General features: G+C 37.9%; 1 protein-coding gene across 1 annotated transcript in view; it reads right to left on the bottom strand.

Annotated features, from left to right (window-relative positions):
• Nucleotides 1-22,784, bottom strand: part of RIMS2 (regulating synaptic membrane exocytosis 2) — a gene marked incomplete at its 5' end in the record, with an annotated part of 310,377 nt that overhangs the window by 181,590 nt on the left and 106,003 nt on the right. The window contains one exon of the mRNA XM_081953026.1: nucleotides 20,348-21,261. Coding sequence (XP_081809152.1) covers nucleotides 20,348-21,261 — 914 coding nt within the window. The remainder of the gene's footprint in view (nucleotides 1-20,347; nucleotides 21,262-22,784) is intronic.

Below are 22,784 nucleotides of genomic sequence, written 5' to 3'. Positions count from 1 at the left end.
TGTTTTCCAACTTCCGGTGGGCCTGGTAGGTCCGTTTTTTGCCCTCCCCAGGCTCCAGAGGCTTTCTAGGAGCCTGGGGAGGGCGAAAAATGGCCCAACACGAAAACCAGAAGTTTGGGAACTGACTTCTGGGTTGCCCATTGGGCCGTTTTTCTCCCTCCAAAGGCTTCAGGGTCCAGAGGACGAAAAACGGCCAAAAATCAGCTGTCCAGCACACACATCAGTGGTGGGTTTCCAACATTTTTAGAACCTCTTCTGTAGGTGTGGCCTGCTTTGTGGGAGTGGCTTGCCGGCCATGTGACTGGGTGGGAGTGGCTTGCCAGCCATGTAACCGAGTGGGAGTGGCTTGGCAGTCATGTGACTGGGTGGACGTGGCCAACTTGTAAAATGTAGTGAAACTCACTTAACAACGCTCTTGCTTAGCAACCAAAATGTTGGCTCAGAAACTCTGGCATTTGAAGCACGCAAGTCTTAAAGCTGTCAAGTTACAAGACCCTTGCACCCCTAACCCTTTAGAAAAAAAACCCAAGGGGTGTTCAAACTTGACAGCTTTAAGACTTGTGGACTTCAACTCCCAGAATTCCTCCTCCAGTCATGTTGGCTCAGGAACTCTGGCATTGAAGTGTGCAAGTTTTAAAGCTGTCAAGTTACAAGACCCTTGCACTCCTAACCCTTTAGAAAAAAAACCCCAGGGATGTTCAAACTTGGCAGCTTTAAGACTTTTAGAAGGACTCTTAGAGGTGGGCAGGGCGATTGGTGCGTATTGGCAGGGGGAAGAAGCTGGAACCAGTTCTAAATGTTACTATGACTGAACACTAGGTAATTGTATACATACATACATACACAAAAAAATAAATAAACAAATTTATATTAATAGGATATTAAATTACCTTGTTTCCCTGAAAATAAGACCTCCCCAGATAATAAACCCAATTGGGATTTTGAGCGCATGTGCTCAAATAAGCCCTCCCCCCAAAATAAGTCCTCCCTGAAAATATTGCAACACAGCAGCAGCCATGAGGTGACCACGCTCACCACCTCCTGCACCTCAAAAATAATAAGACCTCCCCAAAAATAAAGCCAAGCACTTATTTTGGGGAGTCAAAAGAAAATAAGACGGGGTAAACATGGTAACACCTAAAATATTAGGCATAACATCTCATGTGAAGATTCTGTTTTGTTTAATTCACGGGTTTAGAGTTATTGTATGTTGTGTGAATTCAACCTAGGTGCCAAAAAATCAAATCCTCCATTAGAGTTAGACAACTATTAATCTCACATTAAAATATCTTAAATAATAAGACAGCTGAATATCTAGTAACAAAAATAAATACTCTAAAAAACAGTCAATATATCCAACGTTGGATTTAGATATTCAGATGTCTTAATTAGATATTTTTAACATGAATGTAGTGAGGTAATGAAACCATTATTACTTAAAAGCTGTTCTCATTTGTGCCTTAATGGCTGCCCATTCGTTCTGACTAAAGCATGAGATTTCATTATCACTTCATTTTCCAAATCAGGCCTATAAATTTTTGGATCCCAAATAAGAGGAAAATTAATCTTAATACTTGGATCATAGTCACCACCACCCTTTATCTTCTAAAACATTAATATACATTTTTTTAAAAAAATTCCAAAACAGTCTTATTTGTACTTGTGGATTTTTTGAAAAAAAATGTAATTGACAATTACCACATTGGTTAAATTTGAACAACAATCCAGGCTAAGACATGTGGGTGCTATTTTGTATGATCAGCATATTGTAAAAACTCAGAAATTTGAATTAATTCAGTAAATTAAATTTCTATCCATTACAAGCTAGCATATTATGTGAATACAGTTTTTTTTTAAAAAAATAGGACGTTCATAAGAAGTCAATTAATTAACTGATGAAATAAACCGAATCTACTAACAAAAAAATAAATTGCTTTTGGCTCACAGCAAAAAGGTCTTAATTTAGGATTCTATTTCTCACAGCAGCCACCTATATTCTTGCATAAAATCCATAAGCAAGACAAAACTGTAGATATCACCAGCTCTCAAGCACCTGGTATTTAAAGAAACACTGTCTTGTCATTATATCTACCAGCAGTGACGTGCGGTGAGTTTTATAGCTGGTGAGGCTGGTGACGTCATCAGGAAGACGGGGAATGGGACGACGTGTGCTGGAGGCTGAGGCTGCCTCAGCCTCCAGCACACGTGATCCCATTCTCCATCATCCGGGAGCGCCGACAACATTTCTGCCTCCGCAGCTCGCGGGCGCGGACGGACGGAGGTAGCCAGAGTGGCGCCGAGGCAGTCCGGCGGGCGAGCGACCGAGGATCAGGCTGCCTGATCCTCCATCGCTCGCTTGCTCGCTCTTTCGTCCGCCTGGACTGCCTCGGCGTCGCTCTGGCTACATCTGTCCGTCCGCGCCCGGGAGCTGCGGAGGCAGAAATGTTGTCGGCGCTCCCGGATGACGAAGCCACGAAAGCGACTGGGGAACCCAGTCACTTTCGTGGCTTCGTCATCCGGGAGCGCCGGCAACATTTCTGTCTCCGCAGCTCCCGGGCGCGGACGGACAGATGTATATAATATTATAATATTATATATATATATATAGTATATAATATTATATACTATTATTTCATGAAGAGAGGTGAGGCTCTGCCTCCCCTGCCTCCCCTGACCGCACGTCCCTGTCTACCAGCCATCAAAGGGGGACTTAATCTTTATTTAATCTTTTATTTCTTCTTTTAATGCCACTCCTAAATTTAAGTGTGCTGCAGCCATTTTTTATATACAATTTCACCTTTAACCTTCTCCCCATCCACAGCGAATAAACTATTTTCTCTTCTATCTTACTTGCCATCATTCATCTAATTCCACGGTCGGAAACTATGGCCTCTTTATGACTTGTGGATTTCAACTCCCAGAATTCCTGAACCAGGTGGCTCAGGAATTCTGGGAGTTGAAGTCCATAAGTCATAAACGGGCCATAGTTTCCCACTCCTGATCTAAATTGAATTTTACAACAAACTCAAAAGCAATAGAATCATTTTGCATTATGATCCTAAAACGTTTCATCATTTTCTTTAAAGATGCTCCTTTTTCAAGAAGTGTCATTCATTTAATCCACCAAAAACTTAGCTGAAAAAAATGCAACCAGATAGACAGGGAAAAAAATTCAGTCTTCCTAATTTAGACCAAACTTATAACTTCCTTCCTAACAGGATAAATAAATGAATAAAAACACAGATGAGATACATGCAAATACTAGCTTGAAGAACAGTTCTTCCTCTGAAGAAAACTTTGCTTCTCATTGTATCACATTTTCAGGTTCATCAATATTATTTTACTTCTATGATTTTAAAATAACATATTTTTGGAGTATAAGACACCTTCAAAAAAGAGGCTGGGTGCGTCTTATACACTGAATACAGCATATTTTTGCCTCCTGAAACCCCACCCCCTTCACTAAAACGGCCGTGCAGAGCCTTTAGGAGGCTTTCAGATTGCTCCTGGGGGCTGGGGAGGGCAGAAATGAGTGAAAAATGGGGCATTGTTTGCTCAATTTTGCCTCCCTCAGCTCCCAGGAAGACTCTATAAGCTTCCTTAAGGCTATGCATGCCCTTTTTTTGAAAAAAAAGGTCCATTTTTACAAAAAACGGGCCATTTTTTGCTTGCTTTTGCGCCCCCCCTCCCCCAGGAGCACTTTACAAGCCTCCTAAAGGCTATTCATGCCCTTTTGAGGGGTGAAACGGGCCCGTTTTCACAAAAAACTGGCTGTTTTGGGGAGGTCTGCAGAGTTTCTTTTTAATTTGCCTCTTCAAAACCTCGGTGTGTCTTATACTCCAGTGCATCTTATACTCTGAAAAATATGGTACATGCAATCTTTGTCCCTAAATAGATAAATAAATATTTAATTATCTATGTTCCACAATTCTGCTAGATGCAGTTGTCATGGACAGTCTTCAGATAAAACTTATCTCCAGTGGTGGGATTCTGCCAGTTCGCACCACTTTGGGAGAACCGGTTGTTAACTTTCTGAGCAGTTTGGTGAACTTGTTGTTGGAAGAAGTCATTATGGCAGAGAACCTTTTGTTAAATTATTTGCATCCCACCACTGGTTATCCCACAAGATAACTAGGAACAAAATGCAATTCCCACCTATTCTGTTTTATTAAGTCTATCTAGCTAGTAGCCAGTACTTTTAATTTCTATACCCAGTAATATTGGAACAACTTGATTCCAGAAGTTGTGAATGCTCTAGCACTGGAAGTTTTTAAGAAGACATTGGATAACTATTTGTTTGAAGTGGTGTTTCCTGCCTAAGCAGAGGGATGGACTAGTAGACATCCAAGGTCCTTTCGTATTTCTATGGAGTTTACATTTGCTTGGAGCCTTTAACTTATGGAAAATTTGTATTCCTTCTGAGATCAAAATTAAATTACTGCTTTAATCTGTTTACCTTTAATAAATTTATTACCTTTAATAAATACTGCCTTACAAATAGCAACAAACTTTCTTGATCCACTAATAGCAGTGGTGGGTTGCAGGCGTATGCCCCGGTATGGGCGTACCGGAGCCAGCCCAGAGCACCAGATACCGTTCTGGTACGGTGTTCCGGAGGGCCCACCTGCCTGCCCGAGCTCCTTACCTGTGTTTTAAGGCTTCTATGCTTCTGCGCATGCACATGGCACATACAGTGCCTGCTTGACGCTCCACGGAGAAGCTGGAGCATCACTGAGCATCGCGGAGGCGCTAAAATGGTACTGGTTGGAACGGGATTTGAAACCCACCACTGACTAATAGCCTTAATATTATTTTACAAAATAATACTCTGTGGGCTTTGCATAGACCCTTTGTTTCAAATGTTTTTTCTAACATTTATAGCCTGCTTTTGTAGAAATTATGTGTGCTAATTCCACAGTTCCCACTACTTCCTAAATCACCATTCTGGGTTACAATAAGGGATTAATAATACATCCTTGCAAGCTTCTTTTAAAAGTTTCAGATCATATGTGTAAATTATTTTGATAAATCAAAAACAACAAATTCTGCTAAAGTGTTCCAATGCAACTGCTAAATATTATTTCCAAATAGTAACAATATACAAGATGTCCTGATTCACACTAATACAACTGATAAAATTTGGCTTGAAGTTGAGAAGTCTTTTCAATAGATTGTAAGGGAATGGTGTAAAATAAATAGGAAACACTCTTAGTAAGAGCCTTTTTTTTTTACTACTACTTCTCATAAATCTAATTTAAAACTAATCTTGCATGAAGGCTAACTAAAACGTAATATCAACTCAATGAATGTGATTAGTTATGCATTAATCCTTAACCTCCATTACTGGCAAAAAGCAGCATCATAACATTTACCAAAAACTTTGATTTAAGCAAGAGTTAATAGTTACAAAAATTACAAATTCATTAATGCATTGAAAGTAGGGATTTACTTTTGCAAATTTAAGCTGCTCCTTTTAACTTACATTTTCCTTAAACACATTCCGTAATATCTCATACTGTGATCACATGCAGGTTAGACTATATACACAGACTGAAAATAAATATTATAGGGTAGAAGGTGCCAGTGTCATTGTTCCACAATTCCTTCTCAATCTCTTTATTTCTAAAGAAAGACAGATGTTGTTTCTCCCACTATAAAGTTAAATACCAGGCAATTTTATTTATAAACGTTTTGTGTTAATTGGTATTGAGAAATCTATTCCGGTAGTACCTATTTACCAATATCCAACTCAGCATTTAATATCTATCTTATATCACCCTTCTACCATCTATAAACACTGCTTCTACCATTAGTAACTAGAACAACAATTTGCATATGGATTCCTGAATTTCATTGTTATTCAAACTCATTTTGGTAAACCATTAAGTTTGAAAGACCAACAGGCACTAATAGGCAACAGAGGTTTAATCTGTAGAATGCTGTTACATTGTTAAATTATCTTTTATTTTTAAAAATCTAACAAATAAAAACAATGTAACATAAAACCACTAACCCAAAATAAAAGCATTTTTAAAAAATTTAAAAAGGTGTTAAGAGCCATTTAAAAAGCCAATTTAGTTAGATGTGTCTTAACAGCTTGTCCAAATAGCAATTGAGCTATTTGCAGGGAAGTTAAACCAATGACGGTAATTTACAATTTGTATTCTTTTTTGCTGCAGAAAAAAAGTCTTTAACTGATGAACCAAAATATCTGGAGACAGTTAAAACTAAGTTTCTTTTTGTGGCATGCCCAACTGGGCTCACACCAAAATAATTCAGTGGAGTCCTAAAACAAACCCATGTGACCAGGGGTGGGATTCTACTGGTTCGGACTCGTTCGCTCGAACCGGTTCGCTCCCACGATCAGCTACACCCACCCCTGCGCTTATCCTACCTTTATTTTCTCAGCTGAGTTGCGCGGCGGAGTGAATTGCCGCGCGTCAGCTGTTTTCCTTCCCAAGCAACAATCCAGAAGGTAAGAATTCTTTGAACTGCGCATTCAAGTGCAACACATGTCCTGGCGCATGCATGAGCAAAATGACTGTGCACAAAGCAAACTGGTAGTTAAACCGGTAGGATTGCCCCCCCCCTGCATATGACATGTTACACACTGTCGGTTTGTTACACGATAATGATAAAAGAAAACATCGTAAACTGGAATGTCTTTGACAAAAAATTGATTGAGCAATGCCATCTATCAGGACCATCGAAATACACCTTCTCTGTAGCCTTACAGCTTAAGAAGGTAGTCACTAAAATTATCTTCCCCACAAAACCTTCACACCAAAAAAAATGGAGAGAACTTTGGTGATCCTGAATAAATGCTATTCCACTTGAAGTGTTTTAAGCAAATTTAAGTTTATACAGGAACACTGGTGTTCTCTCCATTTTATTTTTGTTCTTTTTGGTACACTGAAACATAAAATAAGCAAGTGCTTCCAACAAAGAAAGGCAGCTTTGTGCGAAAAACTTCAGTATGACTGTAATTCATATTACATAACTGGCATCCACATATTCTCCAATTTCTAAGTAAACAAATTATATAACAAGAGCCCTCAAAATGAATCATTCTCTAAATGTTCACTAAAGCATCAAATATAAAACTTGAAATAATGTAATTTACATCCCCATTAAGAAAATAACACATTTTTGTAACTTCTTTTTGTGACTGCAGAGAAAGATCATGATATCTATCGGTCAAAATTTCTTTCTTAAGATTCATTTTCAAAATAGCAGTCACGACAAACATAACATTGGTGTGGATGTTCCTAACTAATCACCTCAAACCTTCAGTCATAAATATTTTGCTACTGACCTGCATCTACTTTGCAATTTGTTCTTTGCAGGTGGGCCTGCTTCTAAACAATACATAGAGCTGTAATCACTCGCTATTTCTAAAGATCACCATGGGCCAATCTGAGAAATTTTTGGCCTTTATTGGGGCATAGATTAGATTTTCATATTGGGATTCATGAATACTTAATTCTTTGAGGAAAACCAGTTAAATGGGTAGTACCTAAGGGGCTTTTTTAAAGAGGCAACTGGACTTTCTGGTTTTTCCTTGAAGACGTTTCGTTTCTCATCAAGAGCTGAAGAAGCTTCTTGGATGAGACGCAAAACGCCCTCAAAGTGAAACAAGGAAGTCCAGTTGCCTCTTGAAAAAAACCACTCTTGGGACAACCATGACCTGGATGACTTAGAATCTCCATAGACAGTTAAATAGGTATTAAAGGTAATCCTCAACTTATGACCAAAACTTGGACCAGAATTTAAGTGAATCCCTGCACCTATTAAGTGAATCATGGGGCTGTTAAGTAAATTCGGCTTCTCCCATGATGTTGCCTTGGGAAGGTTGCAAATGGTGATCATGTGACCTTGGGACGCTTGCAACTGTCTTAAAATACATGTCGGTTGGTAAGCAGCCAAAGTTTGATCATGGGTCCACAAGGATGCTGCAACGGTTGTTAAGCATAAGGATCAGTCATGTGTCACTTTTTTCAATGCCACTGTAACTTCAAACAGTTGCTGAACGAACGGTTGTCAGTCTAGGAATAGTGACAAAGTCAGAACAGCGACTTTGAATCAATGTATAATTATTACTTTAAGAATTTTTCATAAATTTAAATTGAATGTGATCTCCCTAGTTCACAACAGTGGCAGCATTTTGAAACAGGTTTTGATGGCACAGCTTGGGCTTTGATCACTTCAATGACATCTGGGATGCTGGAATCTCCAATAATATCATATCAGCCATTGAAAGTCCTTAAAAATATTAAAGTGGGAATGATGGATGTAAAATTAAAATTGATTCATCAAATGTTGCATTTCAAGTTTACTGGAATCCATGAACAACATTTTGAAAGAATGGGTATCAGTTTTCCTTTGTTGGAAATGTAATAAATTTGAGAGATTGCTGACCAGGATTAAACCAACATAAATCTTCTAATCGTTAAAATTCCATATGATACTTTGTCATTTTCATTTCATTTTCCACTAATCTATGTATTTAATAGATAGATGGCTATATTAAACATATCCAGATGTCTTAAAATATATGTTCTTAGTAGTTGGCACAAAGCTGTAAAATATAATTACTAATGATGTGCTAGTAAATAAATCGCATCCAATAAGATTATTTCTATAAATAACAAACAAAATTCAATGTGTAATTCAAATTAGTTTATATACACAAGTAAGAAACAAAATAGATATGTTACCCAGCTTGAATAATTAAAAAAATTATCAGCAACTATCAGAAATATAAAACAATTTTTAAGGTCCACATTATTTTTATATTTTGAAAAGTCAAGCATTTAAAAGCAATCTCTGCAAAGATAGTCCAGATTCCTTATAAATACAAGTAGTCCTCGACTTACAATTATTCATTTAGTGACATTTTGAAGTTACAATGGCACAGAAAAAGTGACTTACAACCATTTTTCTTACTTACAACCATCGCAGTTTCTCCGTGCAGGGGGGGGGGGAGATCAAAATTCGGATGCTTGGCAACTGGTTCATATTTATGACGGTTGCTGTGTCCCAGGGTCATATGATCATCTTTTGAGACCTTCCAACAAGCAAACTCAATGGGGAAGCCAGATTCATTTAACAACCATGTCACTAACTTAACCACTGCAGTGATTCACTTAATAATTGTGGCAAGAAAATGTGTAAAATGGGACACAATTCACTTACAAATGTTTCGCTTAGCAGTATAAATTTTGGGCTTAATTGTGGTTGTAAGTCGAGGACTATCTGTATCAAAAGTTAGAGTCTAAAAGTATTACTATACACAAAACCTGGGGGGGGGGAGTTTGGTGTAAATTATTTCATAGAAATTTTCAAATCAGCAACAAGGGGGCTAGGGGAGTGAATGGTGACATGTGCAACACATGGATGATAACATTGTCACATTTTATGTACCCACATTAGATACCAGGATGTAAATAACTTAGCTCATCGTATCATTGTTAATTGTGTCTTTTGGCATCACCATAGTTTTCTACAGACACTAATAGATAAAGCAGATATAAATCGCAATGCCAATTTACCATATATAATTTAATTGAACTGTGCATTATGATGGCTTATGTTGAAAAAGAAGCAGAAACAGGGACCACAGTATGCAGAAGCTATGCCGTACAGGTAGTCCACAACATGGGACCATGAACTGGAGTTTCCATTGCTAAGCGATGTGATAAGAAAGCACAACATCACCCAACCGCATTGCTTAGCAATGGCAATCCTGACACTCCTCATTGCCAGCATTAAATAAATTCCACCATGAGGCAAGGACTTAGCCCAATACTAGTCGCTCTGAGTTTGACTCTCCCAACTAGAGGTGGTGTTCTATTGGTTCAGACCAGTTCGTCCGAACCAGTAGCGGAAATCGCGGGTGGTTTCACCCACCTGCTCCGGATCCATGGCATCCCATTTTGGCCTTTTTTCCACCAAAAGTGCATGCGTGGAAGGTTGTGCACATGCGCGGAGGTGGCGCTCTCTCACACACATTTGCAAACCAATAGGGAAGTTAAGTTACCACCCCTGCTCCCAATCCCAAACCTCAAGTTCTTCCAAGAGATTGTAAATATTCCCCCAATCTCTGCCTTTCAGGTCACTCTTCACCCTGTCTTGCTGGCCAGCAAGCAACCCTAGAGCCACACGGCTCTTGCCATACTGTAACTCAAAATCTTCTTGGCATGCCCGGCTTGACTCCTGCGCTCTGAAGCCCCTGGCACTGCAGCTGTCTGTTGTCTCCTTTCTCCCATATGACCGGCTTGGCCTTTTGCAAAACCTTTGCTAGTCACTTGAGGCCATCATTCCCAGGTCTCATAAGGAAACTGCCGTATGTGTTTAGGAAATTCGTGAGGAAAAAAGCTTTATGCTGATGGCAGCTATCTTGCAAGGGGCCAGGCCAGGCTGCCTGGTCAGCAACAGGAGAAAGACAGAGTGACAGAAGCTGTGGAGTGAGGGCCCTAAAGGGCATATATAACGGAGGGAAGACAGGTGAGGATAGGAGTTGAAACCACCCTGCAATCATAAATGCAGGCGGGTTGCCAAGTGCCCAAAGGACTCTGCAATGGCAATAACTTAATGGACCAATCATAAGTCCCTTTGTTCAGCTAATTATTCAAAGAGGGCAGAAATAAATCATTAAGATCTCTTATGTTATGAACAAAGAGATGTAAAAGAATTCTCTTTCCATTCAGAGTCACGACTCTGGCTAAGCACTCATTCTTAAAATAGGAGAGACACATGGCAGTAATGGAGGCAAGCCATAGAAGTAAGGCAGCCTCAGGCCTCAAAGCTCCTGTTAGAAACTATTTCAAAGAGTAAGAGACTTTGAACAGGAGTCCAACCCTTGCAGCTACAAAAGCACCATCACTCTCACCACTATACAGATAACCAGAAGTCACGAAGTGAAAATGTAGAGCTGCACTGAGAAGGGCTTGCTGGCGTTGGGATTGAAAGCTGATTAAGGCCAAGTATGCTCATAGGCTAGCGATTTCTATATTTAAGATCACCTAAAGCCATGATGGCGAATCTATGGCATGCGTGCCGGGGGGGGCACGCAGAGCCCTCTCTGTGGGCATATGCACCATTGCCAGCTGCTCTTCCAGGTTCTGTTGCATGCATGCGTGCCGGACAGCTGGACTGGTGCAAATGCACAACAGACCAGCTGCCCGGTGCATATGTGCGCAATGGAACCCGGAAGAGCAGCTGGCCAGTGCTCTCTTCCGGTTTCCGGTGCTCTGATGCTCAGGCGCACGCACGCATGGACACACGCTCCAGTTTCGGCACTCGGTGCCAAAAAGGTTAACTGTCACTGACCTAAGGGGTCCTTGGTGCTCTCTGAGCTTGCTTGTTTTCTTGCAGACGTTTCATTACGCTAACTAGGTAACATCTTCAGTGCTAGTAAGGCATGGGTGTCCAAACTTGGGAACTTTAAGACTTGTGGACTTCAACTCCCAGAATTCCCCAGGCAGCCGGCTGGGGAATTCTGGGAGTTGAAGTCCACAAGTCTTAAAGTTCCCAAGTTTGGACACCCCTGTAGTAAGGAGTGCTGTTTGCTGTCAATTTATATTCTGGTGTCTTGCCTCTCTGTGTGGATGGTCTTAGGAATTCTTTGGTTGGGCTGTTTACCGATGGCTCTTTAGCACTTTCTTGATTGGGGTATTGCTTACTTGATTGTTGATCTGAAGGTAATCTTGGGGTTAATCTATGTTGATCTGAGTGCTGATTATTGGTGGAGAGGTGCTGGAGTCTCTTTTTTTCCACCTAAGTACAGTACAGCATTGGAAAATATTCCATTACAGCATAACCTTATATATCAATTATATAGATCTTTGCAGTTTGGATTTTATATTACTGCCAACTATAATGCAACTACTTCCTCCCAAACAGCATTTGAAGACATCAGGGCAACTGATTCAAACATTACTTTAATCAAGGGGAATATTTGTAGCTCTCAAGGTTGACATGAGAGGGTCCTTGGTGCTCTCTAAGCTTGCTTGATTTCTTGCAGATGTTTCATTACCCAAACAATCATCATCAGTGTTATTACTTTAATCATGTTATTTTTGGGGAATTGAGCAACATAAATAGAGATTCAGTATGGCCACTTGTCAGATGGCTTACCATTTGAATAGCTAATTAACGAACTTGATGGCCAGGACAATCCAATACAAATGGGCATACAATCTATTTAGGATGGTTATATCAAAAAGGTGTCTATAAAAAGTATAATTGGGGATAGCTCCATTAAGAATAAATTAAGGAAAGCTACTTCAAATACAAATATTAGAGAAATATGTCCAGAAAAATATTTTAAGAAAAATTATGTATCCCAACAGATGTAGATTTTAATTAATTTTGTACTTTTTGTACTTGTGCTTTCCTTTTTCCCCTAGTGTCTTTATTTATTTTAGAATCAAGAACATAAAAAAGAAAAATGAAATGAAAAAGAAATCTACAAATGATATAAAATTAAATAAAAATATTTTAGTGCCACATATTGAATCAATATCATATTAAATCATATCATATCAATGTAGCATTCAGATCATTATTACAATTGAGTTGATATTTGTCTAGAAATAACAGTAAGTATAATTAATCACTATATTAAAGCCTTCTATTAAGAGAAACACAAAGTTTAAATGCAGTACATGTCCATTTGTAGAATTATAATCCCCAAATGTTTTCCAAGTTGAATTAAATTTTGTAGCAGACTTGTTTTTCAAATATGACTTTAGTTTTCACATTGATAGTTTACTTTGCCCTTAGTCTATAGATTCCTGGATAATTTCTGAAGTTTTGGGGGCAAGAAGTTTGTAAATGGTTCGCTATTACTTTCTTCATAGGACTGAGAAAGAGTGGCTTTATGACTAAGGCAGGATTAGAACTCACAATTTCCTGCTTTCTAGCCTTGTGCCTTGTCCCGATGCCAGATAGGCTCTCCATAACTCTTTTAGGATTCTTAAATAATCCTTCAAATTTAAAAGAAATAAAAACACTGGAAAATCAATTATTTTTTGTTGGCTCAAGCATTTAAAGGAAAAATTGAGTTGCAAAACATGCTAATGTGGACAATGGCCTGAATTTTATCACAACAGAGCTACAGCAGGGCATCATTTGTCAAAGCCAGTTCCATGCAGTGGTTTAAGGTGCTGACCTGAAAAATTGGAAATTGTGAATTCTAAGCTTCCTTTAGCCATGAAACTTGGCTGGGTGACTTTGGACCAGTCACGCTCTCTCAGCACAAACAATCTTATAGGGATGCTGTTATGAAAAAAAAGTAGGACGCAGAAGTATTAGCTGCATTCACCACCTTGAGTTGGCCACATATTTTAAGAAAAGATGGGATTAAAAGCATAATAATAATAAATATGTTATCATTCAGACACGCAGTTAAAGGGATAGCTGTTCAGATAACCTAGTGCTTGACTTAAAACAGCAATTGGAGCTGGCATTTCCATCACTAAGCAATGTGCTTGTAAATAGTGTCCAATCCATACAGTCTTAGTTGCTATTGCTAATTGCAACTTTGAATAATTTGCTAATTGAATCCATGCCATTAGGCAAGGCAACTTCCTGTTGGCTTCCCACAAGTAAAATCACTAGGGAAACTGGCAGGAAGTTACAAATTCCAGGCCTGCAAGTAGTTATGTGGCCATGGGGATGAAGGAGAACAGACAATGAGAGTGTGCAAGGGTGTAAAGAAAGGTGAGTGTGCACATGAGGCACCAGTCAGAAAGCACTGCATGACTCAGGGAAAGTGCACTCGTGTGCACAAATAGCCAGCATGGCACAAATGCTGACGAGTCTCGGAGGTTACACAAATGGGGAAGACTTGACCCTGTGACCTATGACCTCCTTTCCAGCTTCCCAACTTCCTGGAAAAGTTGGTGGGGAAGTTTGCAAATGCAATCATGTGATTCCCCGACACTTGACAACTGGTTTTAAGGGTAAACGAGTTGACAAGCACTAAGACTGTGATCATGTGACCACAGGACTACTCTGACAGCCTGAACTCCAAGGGCCCCTTGTAATCACCATTCATTCAGCATGGCTGTAATTTGGAACAATCACTGACCAAATGATCAGAGGTCAAGAACTACCCGTATTTCACACATACGTAACTTTGGAACTGTAAATTTGACATTTAATACTTTTCTGGGCTGACTTCTTTTTCAAACATTTTATTTAACTTCTACATTTTATGAGTGATACCATCATGGATAAAGACACTTTTGGTTTAGCAGAAGATATATTTAGATTTTAGAGATTTAGGTCAGAGGAGGAGCTGACGTCGCGACGATACGGACATGCGATCTCGGAGCTCCGAGATCGCAGCCAATACTTTTACCGCTGGGTGGTCCATCTGGACCTAAACCATCCCGAAGAGATGGTGACAGGGAATAGTACGTCTTGCTGATCTCAGGGACATTGCAAAGTCCCTGATTGATCCAAGATAATCTCTTCTAGCCGGTGATAGAAGTGCAGCCCCAACTGCTGAAGTCGGGACAGCTCCGCAACCGGAGGAAGCGGAAAGAGAAAGTGTGTCCATCTGGTGAGGAAATTTTATTTTTACAAAAGAGACTGCCCAAAAAAGATTAAAACCAAATTAAACTTGAAAAGAAAAGAAAATAAGTGGCGAATTTAAGCTATTTTGGACAGTGTGTTATCCTTTTTTTAATTGTCTTCTATGGATGGAAGTTTTGCAAACACTTCCTACTTTTTAAAGTGAAAGTATTGGCTTTTCTTCTACTTTTTTTTTTTTACTTATGGATTAAATCTTTTTTTTTCACAATACTGGCTTGGATGGGTTTTTTATTCTTTTTATTTTGTACCATTTAAGAGCCTTGTTTCTTTTAAGCTTGGAATATAAAGTGGATATAAAAGGAATATAAAGAGAGCAGTAACATCAGAGGGAAAAGAAATTACACTGCCACTTGGAGGTTGGAGGCTGAGTTCTGGAAATATTTTTCTCTCTCTTTTCTTTGATCATTTTGACCTTGCACTTCAAAGGTTTTAGCTTGCAAAGGGATAAGATGAGTTGTTTATGCAGGTGCCCTTTGGATGTCTCTTTGGCAGCGAGGGAGAAGTGAAAAACAAAGCTTTGTTTTCCAACTAGAGTGGCAGTGTTTATAAATTGGACAATGACACAATACCAAGAAGAAACCATAACATTACAACAGAGTATGTTTGAAATTCAAAAATTATTAGAAACATCAGAGAGAATTGAGAAGAAATTGGAAAATATAGATGGTAATATAGCAAAATTTGATGAAATTGAAGATAGCCAGCTAATGGAAAAAGTGAAGGTTAGAGTCTCAAAAACCCAGGGGAAAAATGAACAAAGAGGCAAGATAACTGTGGATATTGACAGTGATCTAAGCGTGGTTGGAAATTGAAAGAATGGAACATGGAAAGGGAAGAGAGATGGAAAGAAGCTCTATCCCAGATTTCAAGGTATAGAAGGAGAAAAAAGAGAAAAATTGATGGATTTAAGGAGAGGAACTTTGACAAAAGCACTACTGATAACCAAAGATAAGCTGATTAAAGAAGCTGATGGAGGGTTTCGAGAATTTATAAGACATGCAACAAGCAACAAGGTGCGAAGAGAAGTCCACACAAAGTTGATTAAGGAAATAACCAGAAGATTAATCACACATAAGGCAAAAGAAATAAGACTGTACTACTACTGGAAAGACACAGGTTGAGATATGAAAACTATTAACAAAATACTAGCCAAATAGTTAAAATTAGAGCATTATGTTAAAGTGATAATGGATATAGCTAGATAGATAATTGATAATGATATAATGTATACATATGCATTGGTTTGACAAGAGAAAATTTGGTATAAATTTTTAAATGGTGACCATGAAAGGAAGTTTAGAAATTTTGTTATGTATGAAAGCCTATAATATCGAAATTGGATTGATCATGGATATAGTTAGATAAATAATTGATAATGATATAATGTATACATATATATTGGTTCGACAAGAGAAAATTTGGTATAAATTTTAAATGGTGACCATGAAAGGAAGTTTTGAAACTTAGTTATGTATGAAAGCCTATAATATTGAAATTGGATATAAATTGTAAACCGAGATTAAGAAAGGAGGTTTAGAAACTTTGTTATCAAACATAATTAATTTTTATTTAGAGCGTTTCACAAAGATAGAATGTTGTTGGATGATATTGAAAATAGACAATGCAATGCCATTATATGGTTTTGCTTTGAATTTTGGAATATTGTTATAAAGGGATGTTAAAACAACTACAGTCATATGAAGGATGAGGTATGATGATAGTAATATATATAAATATATTTGATGTAAAATATATAATTTGATATGGATTTTAGGTGATGACTGTGGGAGGGATACACGAAAGTTCTTTGTAACCAATTGACACACTTTTTATAATTTGTAATGGAATATGTTTTTATGGTGTTTGTTGTGTCTTGTTTGTTTGTGTTTAAGGGTAATCAGAAACAACAACATAACTATTACACTCTATATCTAATAAACCCACTTTAAATCCTTTCCTTGCATTTATTAAACACACATACTTAATATGCAACAAATAATCTCTTTATCTCTTAAGGATAACCAAAACCTTTGAAACAATATCATCCAGTGCTAGTAAACAAAAAAAATTAAACCTTAATGGAAATAATAGTCCATCAATTTTAACCTTGATCTAATAAATTGCTTTTGTATTATTTCCTTTTTTTTCTGACAATATTTAGTACCTCTGATTCTCTTTGTTTCTTCTTTCAAAGTCATTGGTAACTTTAGGAAGATCCTTTTGAATATCCACCACAAATAAAATATCCAAGTCTCTCTTCATATTCTCATTGTCTCTTCTCACAAAATCATTGACAACTTTAACAAGCTCCCTTGATAAAACCCACAAAAGAGTCGTAGTGGCGCAGTGGATAGAATGCTGTGCTGTAGGCTACTTCTGCTGTCAGCTGCAGCAATTCGGCAGTTCGATCTTAACCAGCTCAGGGTTGAGTCAGCCTTTCATCCTTTCAAGGTCAGTAAAACGATGACCCAGATTGTTGGGGGTAATATGTTGACTTTGTAAATCGCTTAGAGAAACCTGTAAAGCACTGTGAAGCGGTATATAAGTCTAACTGCTATTGCTATAAAAAGGTTCTCCACATTGCTCTTCTGATTTAGTATTTGTGTGTCTTTTTTTACTTGTGAAAACATCAGCTGGTTTTGTTTGTATATACAATATTTCCTTTTTCTGTTTTAAATTCACATTGAAATTCATTTCAGCTTATCTAATGAAGTTTGTTCCTCTTCTGTGACACCTTCTAATATATCTATAATAGCAGATGCCTTTAAAATTATTTCCTAAATCTAATAATTGTTTTTTCATTGGATCCACAGTTGTATTTGTTTCCTTCTGGTGCCTTCTAGTCATCTTATCAAGTCATTTTTGTTCCCAAATGTAAACATGGGAAGTTTCTCACAGGGAGGATTTAATTAATTTCCAAGACTTAATTCAAGTCTATCTGAGCCCTTAGTCCATTAGAGCTTTCTAAAATCTACATTCCAATCACCAATTTGTAGACTATTCCATTTTTTTCAAAACCTTCAACTAGTAATTAAGTCATTAAAACTTTTTTCTTAAAAGATTAAAGGCTTAACTGGTGAATACCGGAAAAACCTCTAATTCTGAAATTTCTCAATCTTTATAGAACAGTAAAAAATATACAAAGTAATTAAGATTGGAGATTTGGTTGAACTTAAAGTCCATTTAGGATATATTGAAAACTATAAGCTTGATGGAATTCTATGAATCCCAGCTGTTTGCAAGCTGACCATAAAAAACTCAATTCCTATCTACTTTAAAAAACAAACACCACCAGCTGTTTGGAGTGCATTTGGGTGATTTCTAGATCTCTCCTTTCTCCAGAGAGAGGCTTCAGCAGTCCAGCTCCTGCATCCAACTGCTGTTTTCAACTGTAATGTCTCCTGCTCTTCGTGGAACATCAGTTCACCATTTCTCACCTTGTTCATGAGAAAATAAATGTATGTGTGGCTCTTAAGAGTACCAACATTTTTTTTGTGGGGGGGAATGTAATGCTTGTAGTCCTGTATTACAGATCAAAAGTAAAATATTGAAGAGGGCAGCAATAATTTATAAAAAGTCAGGTTTTCTCTCTTTTTTCCTTTATAACACAAATATATTTCTTCAAAACAGCAACACAGAAGACATATAATTGCAAGGTAAATGTTGCAGTCCAAAGAACACTTATAAGGAGATGAATATTTTTTTTATTTTCAATTACCGTAAACATATTTAGGTTCCTGATATAAATATAAAACATAAATCTAGCAATACATACAACTCTTTAAAATAGTGTAAATATTTTGGTTTTAATAATTTAACCCCATAGTTCTGAAAGTTTAAATCCTTATAATACCTCTTTTGACAGGAAAGGAAAAAGAGATGCAATTATAGTACCTTGTTAAGAATAAAAGAACCAATTGTCCTAGATCAGTGATGGCGAACCTTTTTTGGCTCGCGTGCCACAAGTGGGGGGAGCGCAGGGGGGTCGAGTGCGGGTGTGCCGCACCCATAATGCAACGCAAAACGCGCGACCCCCCCATTTTTACATGGGTTTTTTTGCCCTCCCCATGCTCCAGGGGCTTTATAGGAGCCTGGGGAGGGCGAAAAGAGCCTCCCCCCGACCCCCCGGAGGCCCTCCGGAGGCTTCAGGGACTGTCCAGAGGGTGGTTTTCGGAGGGTGGTTTTAAGCGCTCCGAAGGCATTAGGAAAGCCTCAGACGGTCCCTGAAGCCTTCGGAACGCTTAAAACGACCCTCCGAGCAAACCGGAAGTGACTTCCGGGTTGCTCGGAGGGTCATTTTAAGCGCTCCGAAGGCATCAGGGAAGCCTCGGACGGTCCCTGAAGCCTTCGGAACGCTTAAAACGACCCTCCGAGCAACCCGGAAGTGACTTCCGGTTTGCTCGGAGGGTGGTTTTAAGCGTTCCGAAGGCTTCAAGGACGGTCCCTGAAGCCTCCGGGGGGGGCGGGGGAGGCTCTTTTCGCCCTCCCCAGGCATCTATAAAGCCAATGGAGCCTGGGGAAGGCGAAAAATAGCTTTTAAAAAGGTGAACACAGCTGGCCAGCGCGCGCATGCGCGCTGGCCAGCTGACAGGGCAGCGCCTCGCGTGCCCTGACTAATGGCTCCGCGTGCCACTTGTGGCACGCGTGCCATAGGTTCGCCATCACGGTCCTAGATTATTTGCATGTAAAGCTCAAAGTGTAATATTTTAAGAATAGTAATAATATGAGGTTTTAATGGGAAAAAACCACAGAGTAAGTTCACTATACTATATTCTAATATATCATATTACAGAATTACACTTTTTACAAGTACTTCACTTACCCTGCATCAGTTTGATATCACTGCCTTCAAATGTCACATTTAAAAGCATAAAATTTCCTACACAAGACAGATGAAATCTAGAATTATCAATAGCTGTAGTTTATTACTTTCAATCTGTCAACTTCAATTGTTTAGCAAATTCTTATCAGTTATTAGTACACAAAGATCAGTAGATTTTTCAAAAAATTAAATGTACATTTTTGTATTGCACTGTTTTAGTTACATATAACATGGGGGTAATTAAATCACTTGATTTTTAAAACCTTAAAGCTGCCCCTGGGGTTAGGTTGAACTGTATCATGACATGAATATTAGTGTGGGAAAGGTATTTAAGACTTTCCCCAATTCTATTTTATTGACTCAAATTGATCTTCCTGATGTTGCTATAAGATCCATCATAAAACAGAATAATACAAAAATAATATACCATAATACAGAAATTGGGATTTTTGCCATAATAAAAATAATAGATTTTTGTGTTTTGTATTTATGTGAGAGGAGTAAAAAAAAAACCAATTAACAGCCTCTAAGAACTATGTTATCTTCACACTTCATTCACAATTCAGCGCTATCCACTTACTGGTTCTGTGTGTTTGGTTTTAAACTAGGATGCATAGTTAGTCAGAAAAGCAAGAACTAATCTATAGTTTCATTCAACTTTTGCCCTGAAAACATGTTTATAAAAAGCAAATAAAAACAAAAATATTCTATCGACTACTGATTCATGTAGATTTGAAACTATTAAAAAAGAGAAGATAAAATTTGTTAAAACTCTACTGAAATTAGACAAACCACTTTTTAAAGCATCAGCATGAAGAACGTAACCTCACAGTAACTGTGTACTTCTATTGTCGTTTCAAATCTCGTACGTAAAATAAATTTCCCCTCTACTTAAAAGGCAAACAGAAAAAAAGGCCTTACCTTTTTCACTAACACTTTCACTTTCAATCTCTACATCATCACAGCTTGTATATTCTGGTGTAGAAGCCAACTCTTCTTCAGAGCTGCTCAATGACACCTGACGCATTTTACCTCCTTTTTTTGTTTTATGAGGCTTTGGTGGTGGAGGCCTAACTGATTCCGACTGATCTGAACTCAACGAATCATTTCTTAACATGGTTTCCATTTTTTCACGTTTTGTCTTCCGCACGGCTGAGCTTGGGTCTAAATGATGCTGTTTTCTTAATGGATCAGTTCTCCTCATATCTGGTCTATCAAAAGGTATTGGACTCCTCCTAGGTGTTGGAGGACTGTGATTTGCAGTTCTCTGCCTATTGGGACTTAGTCCCTGAGTCCTTTCCATTGAATACGAACGTTGGTCCATGGCAGCTCTGCGTTCAGAGACAGACCTTTGCCTGGATGGTCGGTCCATTCTCATCATCGAAATCCGGGAATCTTCCAATTCAGTATTGGCCAAAGACACATCACTGTGTCTTCTTTCATGACGTGCACGCGAGACTTCAGCATGAATGCGCATTTGCTCTTCATATGGTTGGGGTTTGACAGGATAACGAGCCAAATTAGGATCACTTCGGTATCGTGCTTGATATTCTTCCTCCCTCCGCTGCCTTTCATATTCCCCTCTATTTTGCATGTCATCTTCCTCTAAAGGATATTCCCGTGAACGTCTGCGATTTCTCCTGCTAGAATCCCTATAGTCATCGATTTCAGGTTCTTCGTATGGTTGCAACCCATGTTGTGAATGTCTGTCTGTATAATCTGATGGTGATCTTGGCATTGCAGCATCTGATGTTGCATACTGTGGATAGTCGTCTCTCTCCTCCAGCTGATTGAAACTTCTGTTCTGATCTCTGGGTATTGATGGGCTTCTTTTTCTAAGCAATTTAAAAGAAAAGAAAAATTACTAAACGTGTATCTATTGCAAATTGATTCAGAAAGCATTTATTCCAAATGACTGAGATACAATAATGTGTTGCTTGCTATACATAACCTAACTATTCATAACAACTCCAATAGATGACTGTTATTTTAAGTTCTACCTTGTTTCCCTGAAAATAAGTCCCAACTGGAAAATAAAACCTAGCATGATTTTTCAGGTTGCTCGTAATATAGGTCCTACCCCCAAAATAAGCCCCAGTTAAGATCATCAGACAGATGGACGCAATTAGTGCCATATTTTACCTTATTTAACCAGAAAATAAGTATGCGTGGAATGTCAACAAGGAAGTTGACAATAAGCCCTAATGCATCTTTTGGAGCAAAAAATAATGTAAGACCTGGTCTTATTTGGGGGGGAACACAGTAGAAAGTCAAATACTTAAGGATTGTGTATGCCAGCTTTATACAATTTTGCAATACTTGTTAATAAAATGTAGTATCCAAAGCATAGATAACAGATTCAAATGTCATTATTTACATCCACAATGAAATAGAGATAATGTACATTATATATATGTCAGCATATGTAGAATGCTGCATAGGTTAAGCAGTCTTTTTTCCATATATTTTGCCTTTATCAAAATGTATTTTTCCCAAGTATAAGTTTTAAAATATTTGCTTGCAGCAGATAAAATTATGTTCTAACTTGCTTTATTAATGTTATTAATTCTTGTTATAGTCTCAACCTCTCATCTTCTATGTCTTATAGGATCTCTATACAAGGTTTATCAAGATGATTACCATGAAAACATCTTTACATTCTAAATATTCACTAATATACTGTATTAGCAATAAAAATACTTCAGACTAATGCTAGATGCAATAAAGTAATGCAAAGAAACTGAATAAACAAATAGTTTTTGGGAAATTCCAACTATACTTCACTACTGTTTTTCACTTAGTTTTGCAAAAAGCATACATTTCAAGTATTTTCACATTATTTTCCAAAACGTAATCTGGAACTAAGCTGATGTCCATGAAACTAATAATAATAATAATGACCAACTACAAACGCAGGTAGGAAAACTTTAGTCCCTAAAACATACATCATTTAAATCTAATTAAAATCCCATTGGAACAATACAGTGATCTCTATTAAATGTAATCAATCTCATTAATCTCTTGAAATTTTTGTAAGCTATATTTTACAAGAAATGTTATATTATTATTGTTTACATCATGCCATCCTATCCTGTTATCAAAATACAATCTAAGATAATAAACTACTTTGTTTCAAAGGGAAAAAATATTACAAGACTCTCGTCTAAATTATCAACTTCCCATTATATAAAAATAGATGTTATATATTTTGTAATGGAACATACGAATAGATAAAATGCTTAGAAAAGAGAATTGAATACCAACTTAGTCACATTTCAAATAGACCACTGAGATTTCAGATATCATTTGTAATATAATAAGACTGGCACTAAGCGTATATATTTGAATCCTTTTTTTG

Source organism: Natrix helvetica, assembly GCF_964273705.1.
Source record: "Natrix helvetica genome assembly, chromosome: 4".
Classification (NCBI taxonomy): domain Eukaryota; kingdom Metazoa; phylum Chordata; class Lepidosauria; order Squamata; family Natricidae; genus Natrix; species Natrix helvetica.
Note: the sequence above shows the minus strand (reverse complement) of the source record. Positions and strands in the feature narration are given on the sequence as shown.